The following is a 13,363-nucleotide window of genomic DNA, read 5'->3' as shown; positions in this document are numbered from 1 at the left end:
AAAGCCTCTTAACTGGTCTCTGCCTCACCCTTATTCTACTGCCAGAATACATATCAAATAAAAAACCTGTTTATTTTCTTTGCTTTAAGTTCCATGGCTTCTCATTTCCAACCCAAAACCCAAAAATCTAAACACCTTTCCACACCACACACAGTGCCAGTGAACTAGCTACTCCTCATCAGGCCAGCTTCATCATGCATTTCCATGCCCCTGTGTGTCTGTGCCTCTGCATAGGTTGATACTTCTGCTTTAAAATCCCACCCCCACCTTGTTCCATTATCCTATCTTTTTCACATCCTTCAAGACGTAGCCATAGTTCCAGCACCTAGCACAAGACTTTACATAAGGCCGGGCGCGGTGGCTCACGCCTGTAATCCCAGAACTTTGGGAGGCCGAGGCGGGCGGATCACAAGGTCAGGACATCGAGACCACGGTGAAACCCCGTCTCTACTAAAAATACAAAAAAAAGTTAGCCGGGCGCCGTGGCGGGCGCCTGTAGTCCCAGCTACTCGGGAGGCTGAGTCAGGAGAATGGCGGGAACCCGGGAGGCGGAGCTTGCAGTGAGCCGAGATAGCGCCACCGCACTCCAGCCTGGTGGACAGAGCGAGACTCCATCTCAAAAAAAAAAAAAAAAAAAAAAAAAAAAAAAGACTTTACATAAAATAGATGCACAACAAATGCTTGTTAAATGACCATACGGATGGATGGATGGATGAATGGATGGATGGATGAATGGATGGATGGATGAAATATCATCCCATCTACCCCATGGAGCCTTTCTATACTCCAGCAGGGAGAGTTTATTCTGTGACAGCCCCTTGTATTTACATATCTCAAACATAACACTTATTATATGGTTACATAATAATCTGTTGACATATCTATTTCTGCAACTAGATTATGAGCTCATTAAGTGCTAGTACTGTTTTGCTTACTCTGAACTCTTAGCATCTAGCCCACTATCTGGTACATAGGAGGCACTTAGTATTTGTTAAATAAGAGAACAATGATGGAAATAACTACATATCAAAAACTGAGATGCAGCCAAAGCAATATTTAGAGGAAAATGACAGACTTAAATAAACATATTAGAAAAGGAGGATGGCTAAAATTAATGAAATTTAAAAATCAAAATAAATCTGTCTCATGAAGTTAGCAAAGTAAAATTAACCCAAAGAAAATGGAAATAAAAATTTTTAAAGACAAATAAAATTAGTACATTTCTGGAAAGACTGATTAATAAACAAAGACAGACTCTGGGAGGCTGAGGTGGGAGGACTGCTTAAGGCCAGGAGTTCCAGACCAGCCTGGGGGCAACATAGTGACATCCTGTTTCTATCTTCTTTTTTTTTTTTTTTTGAGACGGAGTCTCTGTCACCCAGGTTGGAGTGTGGTGGCGCAATCTCAGCTCACTGCAACCTCCGCCTCCTGGGTTCAAGCGGTTCTCCTGTCTCAGCCTCCCGAGTAGCTGGGATTACAGGCATGCGCCACCATGCCCAGCTAATTTTTTGTATTTTTCCTCTCTCCACTTCCAGAAATGTAGAGATGGGGTTTCACCATATTGGCCAGGCTGGTCTTGAACTCCTAACCTCAGGCGATTCGCCCACTTTGGCCTCCCCTGTTTCTATCTTTGAAAAAAGTTAAAAATAAAAAGAAAATAAGAGAAATTTTTAAATGTCCTACAGATACTAAAAGGATAAGGGGATCTTGCTGACCAGTGCAGACCTTCAGGAGAGTAGTCCAAGTGCAGGCCTGCTATAGTCTCCTGTCTGCACAGGTGAGAAGAGAACAATGTCGCAGGATACCGGTCCACAAGTGCCTTTGCACTGGTTTGGCTGTTGGCTAGGCAGCACTGGTTGCCTCTGGAGGGATCACTGACTATGCAAAAGCAGGTAGAATGCCACTCCTCTCTGGGGATTTAACAGGCCTGGGTGCTTATCAGCTGTCAGGATCCAAGGGATGCTTGGGTTTTCCTAGCTACATCTGAGACCTTGGCTGGCATTATGGGAATGAGATTCTACCACTCTGGAAAATTTATGTCTCCAGGTTTAATCGCAGGTACCAGTTTGCTGATGGTTGCCAAGCTGGGAATCAGTACGTTGAACAAACCCCATCAGTAGTAGTCATTTCCCAGCTTGGACTCTTGAGAATTAAAAATCTCTAAACTTCCACTATTTTCAAGGTATTAACAGAAATAAGTGCAGCATTTTTGCATATTCTGACATTTTACTTCATTAATTTTATTATTATTATTTTGAGACAGGGTCTCATTCTGTCACCCAGGATGGAGTGCAGTGGCAGATCTCGGCTCACTGCAACCTCCGTTTCCCAGGTTCAAGTGATTCTCCTGCCTCAATCTCCTGAGTAGCTGGGATTACAGGTGTGCTCCACCATGCCCAGCTAATTTTTTTTTTTTTTTGTATTCTTTTTAGCGATGGGGTTCACCATGTTGACCGGGTTGGTCTCAAACTCCTGAGCTCAAGTGATCCACCTGCCTTGGCCTACTAAAGTGCTGGGATTACAGAGGTGAGCTACCAGGCCCGGCCATCTGACATTTTACTTTAGAGAAAAAAAAGACACTATTGGCCGGGCGCAGTGGCTCATGCCTGTAATCCTAGCACTTTGGGAGGCCAAGGCGGACGGATAGCTTGAGATCACGAGTTTGGACTAGCCTGGACAACATGGCAGAACCCTGTCTCTACAAAAATACAAAAATGAGCCAGGCATGGTGGTGTGCGCCTATAGTCCCAACTAATCAGAGGCTAAGGAGGGAGGATGGCTTGAGCCTTACAGGCGGAGGTCACAGTGAGTGGACATCGCACCACCGCACTCCAGCCTGAGTGATGGAGCCAGATCTTATCTCAAAAAAAAAAAAAAAAAAAAAAGACACCAAACTTAGCTGGGAAAAACTCAGTCACCATTACAACCCCACAGATACCCTAATACAGTTTAATTCTTGTGTATTGATGTTATATCTTCTTTCTGTATCATTTTTTTGAGACAGAGTCTTGTTCTGTCACCCAGAATGGAGTGCAGTGGCACAATCTCAGTTCACTGCAACCTCCGCCTCACGGGTTCAAGCAATTCTCCTGCCTCAGCCTCCTGAGTAGCTGGGACTACAGGGGCACACCACCACGCCTGGCTGATTTTTGTATTTTTAGTAGAGATGGGGTTTCACCATGTTGGCCAGGATGGTCTCTATCTCCTGACCTCGTGATCCACCCGCCTCGGCCTCCCAAAGTGCTGGGATTATAGGCGTGAGTCACTGCAGCTGGCCTCTTTCTCTATCTTACAGGTGAAATCTCAAGGAATAAAATGTTAGGTGGCAACAATGGGGGCTCTGAAACCTCATGCTGTGCTCAGAGGAACAGTGTGAAAATAATCTCTTATGATATTTAGGATATCTGTTCTTTCGCTCATCTTAGGGCACAGAGCTACTTTGATATTATGTTAAATGGAGTAACAATGAAAATAAAGTTTACTATAAATAAAAAAGGGAGCCAGGTGCAGTGGGGTATGCCTGCAGTCCCATAACTCAGAAGGCTAAGGCAGGAGGATCACTTGTACTCAGGAGTTGAAGGCCAGTCTGAGCAACATAGTAAGACCCCGTCTCTAAAAATAATGATAAAAAATAAAATAATTAAAAGGGGGTATTATGAACTTTCCACCCTTTTGATGACTTCCTTTACTTAATCACCTAGTCTCATGCCTACCTCTACACATCAGTGAAATTGCTCTCTTCAGTTACTAAGGTCAAAATCCAATGACCTATTCTTATTCTTCAACCCTTGATCTTCATGTGCTGCCCACCACCCATTCCATCTTGTCATTTCTTTCTTACCCACTCTCTTCGTTCTATTCTTCTTCCTCCTCCTGCCTCAACCCTGCTCCTCAATGGTGCAAACCTAGAAACGAACACAGTACTTCCCTCCCACCTTCTTTCCTTTCTTCTCATTCCCTCGGAAAGCTTCTTCAGCATACTATCAGTTACTTCAGTACAGATAATTCAAAAATTAATGGTTCTAGTCAGACCTTTCACTACAATGTCTACAGAAAAGACAGAAAATGTAAAGGGAAGAACAGAATGCCAAGATTCAAGAAGAACCAATTAATTACAAGCAGTCATCAGGGTACTACTATGTGCTGGGTCTTTTTGCTCTCAATTTGCTAGAGATATTTGTGTGTTTACCTCTCTCCTATAGAGCATGGTTAGCCAATTCATAATCAGTTCATTTTAAGACACTGAAGGTTTAACCAAGAGCCTGATATTTATGTTTAACATGTGCCTTATAGGGATCTGCGCCTCGGAAAACCAAACTGAAGAGGCTGGACTCCAAAATGTTATAGTCTATTGTTTACCTGGTGTCAGCCATTAAAATTACCTTTGGTTTCTAGGAAGTATAAATGGACCTTTTTTGAAAATGTAATGAAAGTCATGGACAACTCACATAAACAAGTCACAGAATTTTGCATATAAACTTAGATTAAGGACCACAGTTAAGTCAGTGTTGCTTTAAGTGGCATACTGATCCATGTCTGGTACTGAATTACACACTCATATTCTCAACTTGATCACCAACTCCATATGGCAGTCCTTGTATTTCAATATAAAATCTGTTTTTCACATCCAATTTAAAAATGGGCAAGGATCTGAATAGACATTTCTCCAAAGAAAATATATAAATGGCAAATAAGCACATATAAACATGCTAACATCATTAGCCATCAGGGAAATGCAAATCAAAACCACTATGAGATACCGCTTGATAACCTCTAGAATGACCATAATAAAAAAGATAATAACAAGCATTGGTAAAGATGGGGATAAACTGGAATCCTCATATACTGCTGGTGGGAATGTATAATGGTGCAGACACTTTGAAAAACAGTGTGACAGTTCCTCAAAAGGCTAAACATGGAGTTACCATATGGCTGAACAATTCCGCCCCTAAGTATACACCCAAGAAAAATAAGTCCATATGTCCACACAAAAACATGTATACAAATGTTCATACTGGCATTATTCATAATAGCGCAAAAGTAGAAGCAACCCATATGTCCATCAAATAAACAAAGTGTGGTATGCCCATACAATGGAATATTATTCAGCAATAAAAGAAGCACATACAGCCTAAAACATGTAAACCTTGAAAACATTGTGCTAAGTGAAGAGCCAGGCATAAAAAACTACAATACGTAATTCCATTTACATGAAATGTCCAAAATAGGCAAATCTGGTATACAGAAAGCAGACTGCTGGTGGCCTAGGCCTGGAGGGAGTTTAGGGGGAACGATGGCTAATAGATATGGGACTTCTTTTGGGAGTGATGGAAATGTTTTAAAATTTATTGTGGTGGTGGTGGTTACAGAACTCTGTGAGTGAACAAACAAACAGAAAAACCCACTGAATTGTATACTTCAAATGGATGAATTGTATGGTGTGTGAATTATATCTCAATAAAGCTATTAAGAACCGGTACCTTGGCTGGGCACAGTGGCTCAAGCCTGTAATCCCAGCACTTTGGGAGGCCGAGACGGGCGGATCACGAGGTCAGGAGATCGAGACCATCCTGGCTAACATGGTGAAACCCCCGTCTCTACTAAAAAATACAAAAAAAAAAAAAAAAAAAAACTAGCCAGGCGAGGTGGCGGGCGCCTGTAGTCCCAGCTACTTGGGAGGCTGAGGCAGGAGAATGGAGTAAACCTGGCAGGCGGAGCTTGCAGTGAGCTGAGATCCGGCCACTGCACTCCAGCCTGGGCGACAGAGCAAAACTCCGTCTCAAAAAAAAAAAAGAACCGGTACCTTATAAAAATGTATGGAAAAAGCACTAATCATTAAAAAATTGACAAATTGGGCATCACCAAAATGAATTTTCTGCTCCTTAAAAGACACCATTTAAAAAAAAAAAAAAAAGCAAGAGCAGGTTGCCTGTAGTCCCAGTTACTCAGAAGGCTCAGGTAGAAGGATCCTTTGAGCCCGGGAGTTTGAGGCTACAATGTGCTATGATTGTATTGTGAATCGCCACTGTACTTCAGCCTTGGCAATACAGCAAGACCTCATCTCTTTTTCTTTTCTTTTTTTTTTTGAGACGGAGTTTCACTCTTGTTGCCTAGGCTGGAGATCAATAGCATGATCTCGACTCACCGCAACCTCTGCCTCCCGGGTTCAAGCGATTCTCCTGCCTCAGACTCCCAAGTAGCTGAGATTACAGGCATGTGCCACCATGCCCGGCTAATTTTGTATTTTTAGTAGAGATGGGGTTTCTCCATGTTGGTCAGGCTGGTCTTGAACTCCCGACCTCAGGTGATCCGCCCGCCTCGGCCTCCCAAAGTGCTGGGGTTAGAGGAGTGAGCCACCGAGCCCAGCTTTTTTTGTTTTGAGTCAGGGTTTCATTCTGTCACATAGGGTAGAGTGCAGTGGTGCACTCTCGGCTCACTGCAACCTCTGCCTCCTGGGTTCAAGTGATTTTCCAGCCCCAGCCTCCTGAGTAGCTGGGACCACAGATGCTCACCACCATGCCCAGCTAATATTTGTATTTTTTGCAGAGATAGGGTTTTACCATGTTGCCCAGGCTGGTCTCGAATTCCTGAGCTCAAGTGATCCATCCACCTCAGCCTCCCAAAGTGCTGGGATTACAGGCACCATGCCTAGCCTTAAAGCGTATTTTTTTTTTCTTTTATTCCCCCAAGACAGAGTCTTGCTCTGTTGCCTAGGCTGGAGTGCAGTGGCGCGATCTCAGCTCACTGCAACCTCCTCCTCCTGGGTTCAAGCAATTCTCCTGCCTCAGCCTCCCGAGTAGCTGACATTACAGGAGTGAGCCACCAAACCTGGCTTTTTTTTTTTTTTTTTTTCCCCTGTATTTTTAATAGAGATGGGGTTTCACCATGTTGGCCAGGCTGGTCTCAAACTCCTGACCTCATGATCTGCCCACCTCGGCCTCTCAAAGTGCTGGGATTACAGGCATGAGCCACCGTGCCTGGCCTTAAAGTGTATTATTTATCATACCTTTATTGTAGGTATGGATAGGAAAAAACACAGTATCTACAGGGTTCAGTACCATCCATGGTTTTAAGCGTCCACTGGGGTTCTTGGAATATATTCCCTGCAGATAAAAGGAGACTACTGTAACTGTTACCACAATCAGAATATCTATGAACAACTAAGTAAGCTGTAGAAACTTGCAATGGTGTGTGTTAGAAAATGATCATTTACAAAACATGGTTATCGAAAAGGAGAAGACCTATGAGAGAGAAGGCCCGAATGGGCACACGAGTCACACGTTTTTAACTCTTAAACTATTGGAGCACTCCGTCAGCACTAGGTATGTCAGGTCTGTGTCACATGAATTGAACAGCTGGCCATCAAACTGCCAAATAGAGTATAGATCCAACATAGATACAAGAAACTCAAGCAATCCCAACCCCCATTCCTACCCCCCAGATTCTTTTGTCAGAAGACTCTGAAAATGAGTAGAAAACATTTCAGTCAAAGATGCAAACTTCTGTCTACTGATATAGTTTCTTTCCTTGGAAAACAAAACAAAACAAAAGGCACTGAGGGAAATGTCACACTACTATTGACAGTTGAGGCAGTGAGTAGTGCACATCCAAAGATAACTTCGCACTGGTCAACAGGACCCAGCTGAAAGAATGCTGATTTACGAATCTATTTATCTAAGCAAGATAGAGCAGTTGAGCCAACAGTAGTTAACACACTGCTTCTTTCCTCTGCATAAGTCTTAAGAGGCCATAAACCAAAGAGAGCTAAACCTTTGCCTTCTGATATGAATACCATAGGTGAGACACAATAGTGAAATTCTGGTTTGGTTACAATGGGCAGAAGTTGGAAGAGGCACTATAAAGTTCAGAGCCCTGGGTGCAGATTGGGCTCCTCCAGCTGGTACTGGATCCATCAAGGCAGGATAATGTCCTAAGAAATGACCTCATCTGTCTGGTTCTCTGTAGGACGGGAAAGACAGTGACTGAGGCAACTAAGCCATAGTCCAAGAGAAACCACCAACATACAAATCATCTATTCCTCCACTGAACAAACACTGATTGAGAACCTATTCCATACCAGACTCTAGCTAAGCACCAGGGATACAATGATAAATAAAACAGATACAAGAACCAAGTGCAATGGCCCATGCCTATAATCCCTGCTACTCAGGAGGATGGGGCAGGAGGATCCCTTGAGCCCAGGAGTCCAAGGCTCTAGTGTGTCTGTGAATAGCCCTACACACCAGCTTGGGCAATAGAGTGAAACTCCATCTCTTAAATCCAAAATAAAAATTAAGAAAAAGGCGGGGTGCCTTGGCTCACGCCTGTAATCCCACCACTTGGGAGGCTGAGGTGGGCAGATAACCTGAGGTCAAGAGTTTGAGACCAGGCTGGGCACGTTGGCTCACACCTGTAATCCCGGCACTTTGGGAGGCTGAGGCGGGCAGATCATAAGGTCAGGAGATCGAGACCTTCCTGGCTAACACAGTGAAACCCCATCTCTACTAAAAATACAAAATATTAGCCGGGCGTGGTGGCAGGCACCTGTAATTCTAGCTACTTGGGAGGCTGAGGCAGGAGAATGGCATGAACCTGGGAGGCGGAGGTTGGAGTGAGCTGAGATTGTGCAACTGCACTCCAGCCTGGGCAACAGAGCAAAACTCCGTCTCAAAAAAAAAAAAAAAAAAAAAGAGGGTCAGGTGTGGTACCTCACACCTGTAATCCCAGAACTTTGGGAAGCCTAGGCAGGAGGGTCACTTGAGCCTAGGAGATCGAGACCACCTTGAGCAACAAAGTAAGATCCCCATCTCTATTAAAAAATTTTAAAAATTAGCCATGCATGGCGGTATGCACCTGTGGTCCCAGCTACTCAGGAGGTTGAAGTGGGAAGATTGCTCGAGCCCAGGAGGTCAAGGCTTCAGTGAGCTGTGTTTGCACCACCGTACTCCAGGCTGGCCAATAGAGCAAGACCCTGTCACCTTCCGAAAATTTTAATTTAAAAAATTTAAAAAAAGAAAAAAAAAACAGATACCATCATTGTGTTGATGGTTTTGAGGGCGGAGGAGAGACATTAAACAAAACAAATTGCTATGTAGTATCTACGTGATTACAAGTATGAGAAAGCTACTTAGCTACACTCGACAGTTGTCATATGGAAATGTGGAGATGGTAATAGAGAAGGCCTGAAGGTTGGAGATACGAATGACCTCTGTTCCACTTTTCTTAGAATCAAAGAGTGAGAATACGGTTCCAAACAGGAATGTCAGACCAACGATCAGTGCAGGCTTGTCCTACCACTAAAGAGAAGCAACGACATGTGGTGCCAGTAAAAGCTACTCAAGTCTTCAAAAATTGAGCCAAGATCTCCCTGGCACTGGGGCCTAGTCATGACTGGGTAATAGAGGATAAACAAACACATGATATAACCCCCAAGAACACACATACACTAATACACAAACCCAAAACAGTCTCTCACTGTCTCTCTCTCTCTTTCACACACACTAACTCATGCTCATTTATGTATGTACAACCTACCATCACAATCACAACCCACATTCCCAGCCTCACACCTTCAAAGGCATATACACACCTCCCACGAATATATACACACAGGCCATCGTACCAGGCTGGCTGCTGCTCCACTCCTCACTCTCCGGGGTGCTAGCGGTGGGTTGTCCCTCTGGGTCCTTTCCTTCTTCTTGCTTCTCCTGTAGAAGGCAAGCCTGATCCCAGCTTCTTCTCCTCATGGTTTGGGATGAAGTACTAGTGTCTGATCCTGGCCCCTACCTGGCTCTCTGGCCATGTGGTGTTCCGCCCCAAACAGGCAGAATTTCTTCTAGGCTGCCAGCAGGAGTGCGGCTCCAGCAGACATCCCCCTATCACTTGAGCACAGACTTACGTGAGCATGCATATCCTAATTAAACAGCCTGACTACAACTTTCCTTGTTATCTGGTACACAAAAACTTCCTTTGCGATGCTCTTACATGCCCAGTAGAATTCATGCTCTGTCCCTTCCAGCTTCTGCAGCTAGAGCGCTGGGTGTTCCTTGGCCTTTGGCCTAGGCACTGGACTCCCGTGATGGAGTTTTCCAGCTGCCTGCACATGTACTTTGCGTACTAGTTCGCATGACTATGTCTTAACCTTGACACTAAACTGAGATGGGAGCCCTGGAAAATTAGGAGAGTGATTAATTCATTTCCCTCCAACCAGGTATAGGACTTGACTCAGGGCGGGACCCCCAAATATGATGAGTGAGTCATTATGCGTGTCTTCTCTGACCCAGCTCCTTAATCTGGATCGATTGAGGGGACAGTGGGAATTGAGGCACAAGCTATAGCTTCCCCCTCCCTTCCCCACTGCTCTTCCTACCATGGCCTCTGGCTCCGATTCCTCCTCTGATGGGCTCTGGTATTCCCTGCGCTTCCTCTTCTTCACGGGTTTGAGGAGCTCAGAAGCGCTGGTGGAGCCTGAGGAGTTCTCCACTATGACTGACCTAAGGAAGGGCCAGCCTTAGAGAAAGAACCACCCGCCCTGCACCACCCAGCCCCTCTCCTAACCCCTGAACAGGAATAAGGCTTTGGGGGCTGAAGGCAGAGCGAGTAGGGCTGCGACCTCCTCCCCTTACCGCTCCTGGAACAGTTGAGGGCAGCCATCATTACAGGAACCAAGATCTGGACCCGCGGCTTGGTGAGGCCCACACGCCTGGCACTGACAGGTGCTATCATCTTCTGGGGGGTCCTGATTGGGATCTTCTGGAGGATTCTGGGGGTGGTCCTCTGCGGGGGCCAAATGGGCCTCAGGCCTCCCTCCCCATTGCAGCCACACTCAGGCTCCGCCCACGCCCCCTCAGACCCTGCTTCCGCCTCAGTCCATCTCCGCATCGGATGGCCTCCTCCAGCCTTCTCTACCCCAGGACCACCCTGGGCCCCGCCCCCGGTCCTCCTGGGGCTCAGGCCTCACCCCACCCGCACAGGGCCCAGCTCAGGGCCTGGGAAGCGGGGCTCCTACCCGCTTGTAGGGGGCCCGCCTCGCCATCTCCAGCAGGGTCCCCGCCATCTTCGTATTCGGTCACGCCTTCCTGCCGCAGCTCGGGGCTCGGGGGCTGCTCCACTCCCGCCATATTCAGCGGCTTGTACTCGCTTATCCGGAACTGGAGCGCGGGAGGGTCTGAGGATTGCGACTCCCGTACGGGCCCTTGACCCACCTCGGAGTCCGGGCCATGGCCCTCTCGTCGCCTCATGCCACCTCACGCCCTCAGCAGGCCTCAAGACTCCATGCCAGGGCACCTCACTCCAAGCTATACCAGCCAAACCCTTACTCCAGGCTACACCCCCAAGCACCTGCGGGGTCCAGTCCCACGGTGCCCCACTCTAAACCACGCCCCCAAACTACCACAGGCCCAGAGTGCCCCACTCTAAGCCACGCCCCCAGACACCCACAGGCCCAGTCCCAGAGTGCCTCACTCCAAGCCACGCCCCCATAGTCCCCAGGGCCTCGGAGTGCTTCAACTCAAGCCACGCCCCTAGAGTCCCTCACTCAAAGCCCACCCCTAGGGCCCATCATTTTAGCCAGCTTCCCCTGCTTCCGCCTCAGGTCCAGCCTCCGGGCCCGCAAGCCCCGCCCCATGGCTGTGGTTTACGAGGCTTAGCCAATCCCCACAGACACTGACCCTCAGGCCGCCCCCAGGGGGCGGGGCCGCGGCCTCTGTCCATTCCAGAAGCCGCACTGTGCTGGTGCTGGAGCTGGCCGGCCCGGCTCTAAGCTGTGGCAGGACGGTGGCAGGAACTGGTTCGCTGCCGGCCACTTGCTCCGGGGTACCCACATGGATTGGCTCCCGGGGAAAGCAAGACACATCCAGGGCACTGCTGGGCAGGCCGAGGTTGGCCGAGCTGGCTGTAAACAGATATACAAATAGACACGACACGGGTGAGTCTAGTGGCCCTGCCTCAATCCTGCCACGCATGTGTAGGCATGTGAAGGAAGGCAGGTGGAGGAGAGTGAAAACAGTCATCCCCTCTCCAGGATCCACACTTGCTTGTGCAAGTACAGAGATGCTCTTCCTCCCCAGACTCCTACCCTAGCTTGACTCACCTGGAATGATAAAGGCAGTTGCGGGCAGGTGAGGACCAGAACCGGGGCTGTCTCTGGCCACCAAGTGCACGCTGACCTCCCCTGTGGAAGGCCCCTTCAGTGTCCTCAGCATCTCCATTTCAGCATGCCCCTCCATCCTGGCAGGCCTACAAGCCAAACACAGCCCCCAGGGTGATCAGGTGGGGACCTTTGTTACAGAAGCAATGGAGATGTGAAGGGATGGGGCTTCTTTGAGAAGCTGGCCACCTTCAAACCCGTAACCTGCAGAGAAAGGCCTCAGTCCTGTAGGGAGTAGGGTGTCTTCAAGACCAGCATCAGGTCTGGCTCCTGTTCTGGCCAGGCCCTGCACCTCCCCAGTCTCTGTAAGGATGGTAAGGATGGGTAGGGTAGCATGTGTGAGGGTACTTTGTAAACTGTGATGTACAGAACTGACTCTGGGGAGCATGACTCAGGTCAAGGTTCTGTCTGGCCAGTTGTCTCCAGGACACAGCCCAGGCCACATCCAAACTCACCTTTTTCTTGACCCCACCTCTATCCCCACTAGAATCACTCCCTCCTCCCTCTGGGGATTCAGAGACCTCAAATACCAGGTATTCCTTCACCCATACAGGGTTCATCTTCCTGGGAGGTGGGATCTTTCCTGCTCATGTTCTTTTATGGCCCTGTCCACCACTCCCTCCAACCCCAAGCACAGGGTGGGCACTCAAATATCTGCTGAACAAATGTATGCATCTGAAGAGCAAAGACGTAGTGTACGAAAACGCAGTCAAGTCAGTACGTGATTTTGTTTTAATAACGCAAAGGCAGTAGAGGCATTTCATAGAGTTCATTCAACAGGTAAAAACATAAAGAAAAGGACCTAGAGATACAAAGAATATACTTAATATCTATTTACTCAGCACCTAAAATGTACTGACCACTGTCCTACTTGCCTTACCAGCACTGTCCAGTAGAATTTTCTGTGCTAATGAGAATGTCCAATACCTAAACTGTCCAACACAGTAGCCACTAGCCACATGTGGCTACTGAGCACTTGGAATGGGCTACTATGACTGAGGAACTGAATTTTTTATTTTATTTTATTTTAGTTAAATTTAAAAGTTACCAGAAGGTAGTTACAGTGGTGCATGCCTGTAGTTCCAAGTTCTCTGGAGGCTGACCCGGGAGGATGGCTTAAGCCCAGGAGTTTGAGGCTAGCTTGGGCAACATAGCGAGACCCTGTCTCTGACAATAAATAAGAAAATAAATAGCGACAGTAGCCATGACTATTGT

General features: G+C 47.1%; 1 protein-coding gene and 1 pseudogene across 9 annotated transcripts in view; one reads left to right on the top strand and one right to left on the bottom strand.

Annotated features, from left to right (window-relative positions):
* L3MBTL1 (L3MBTL histone methyl-lysine binding protein 1) overlaps positions 1 to 12,227 on the bottom strand; it is a 39,772-nt gene extending 27,545 nt beyond the window's left edge. For 8 of the 9 annotated variants that reach the window (XM_030914737.1, XM_030914739.1, XM_030914736.1 and 5 more), the window contains exons 1-4: positions 11,009 to 11,508; positions 10,626 to 10,776; positions 10,370 to 10,493; positions 9,623 to 9,707 (exon numbers count right to left, since the gene is read on the bottom strand). In XM_030914737.1, the coding sequence (XP_030770597.1) occupies positions 9,623 to 9,707; positions 10,370 to 10,493; positions 10,626 to 10,776; positions 11,009 to 11,240 (592 nt within the window). In that variant the 5' untranslated portion in view covers positions 11,241 to 11,508. Of the gene's footprint in view, positions 1 to 9,622; positions 9,708 to 10,369; positions 10,494 to 10,625; positions 10,777 to 11,008; positions 11,509 to 11,669; positions 11,894 to 12,091 lie in introns of those variants that run through there. The other variant, XM_030914740.1, reaches the window with a different exon arrangement.
* LOC104678888 lies at positions 1,792 to 2,120 on the top strand (annotated as a pseudogene).
* Positions 12,228 to 13,363: the final 1,136 nt, after the last annotated feature.

The sequence above is a fragment of the Rhinopithecus roxellana genome, chromosome 13 (genome assembly GCF_007565055.1).
Source record: "Rhinopithecus roxellana isolate Shanxi Qingling chromosome 13, ASM756505v1, whole genome shotgun sequence".
Classification (NCBI taxonomy): domain Eukaryota; kingdom Metazoa; phylum Chordata; class Mammalia; order Primates; family Cercopithecidae; genus Rhinopithecus; species Rhinopithecus roxellana.
Note: the sequence above shows the minus strand (reverse complement) of the source record. Positions and strands in the feature narration are given on the sequence as shown.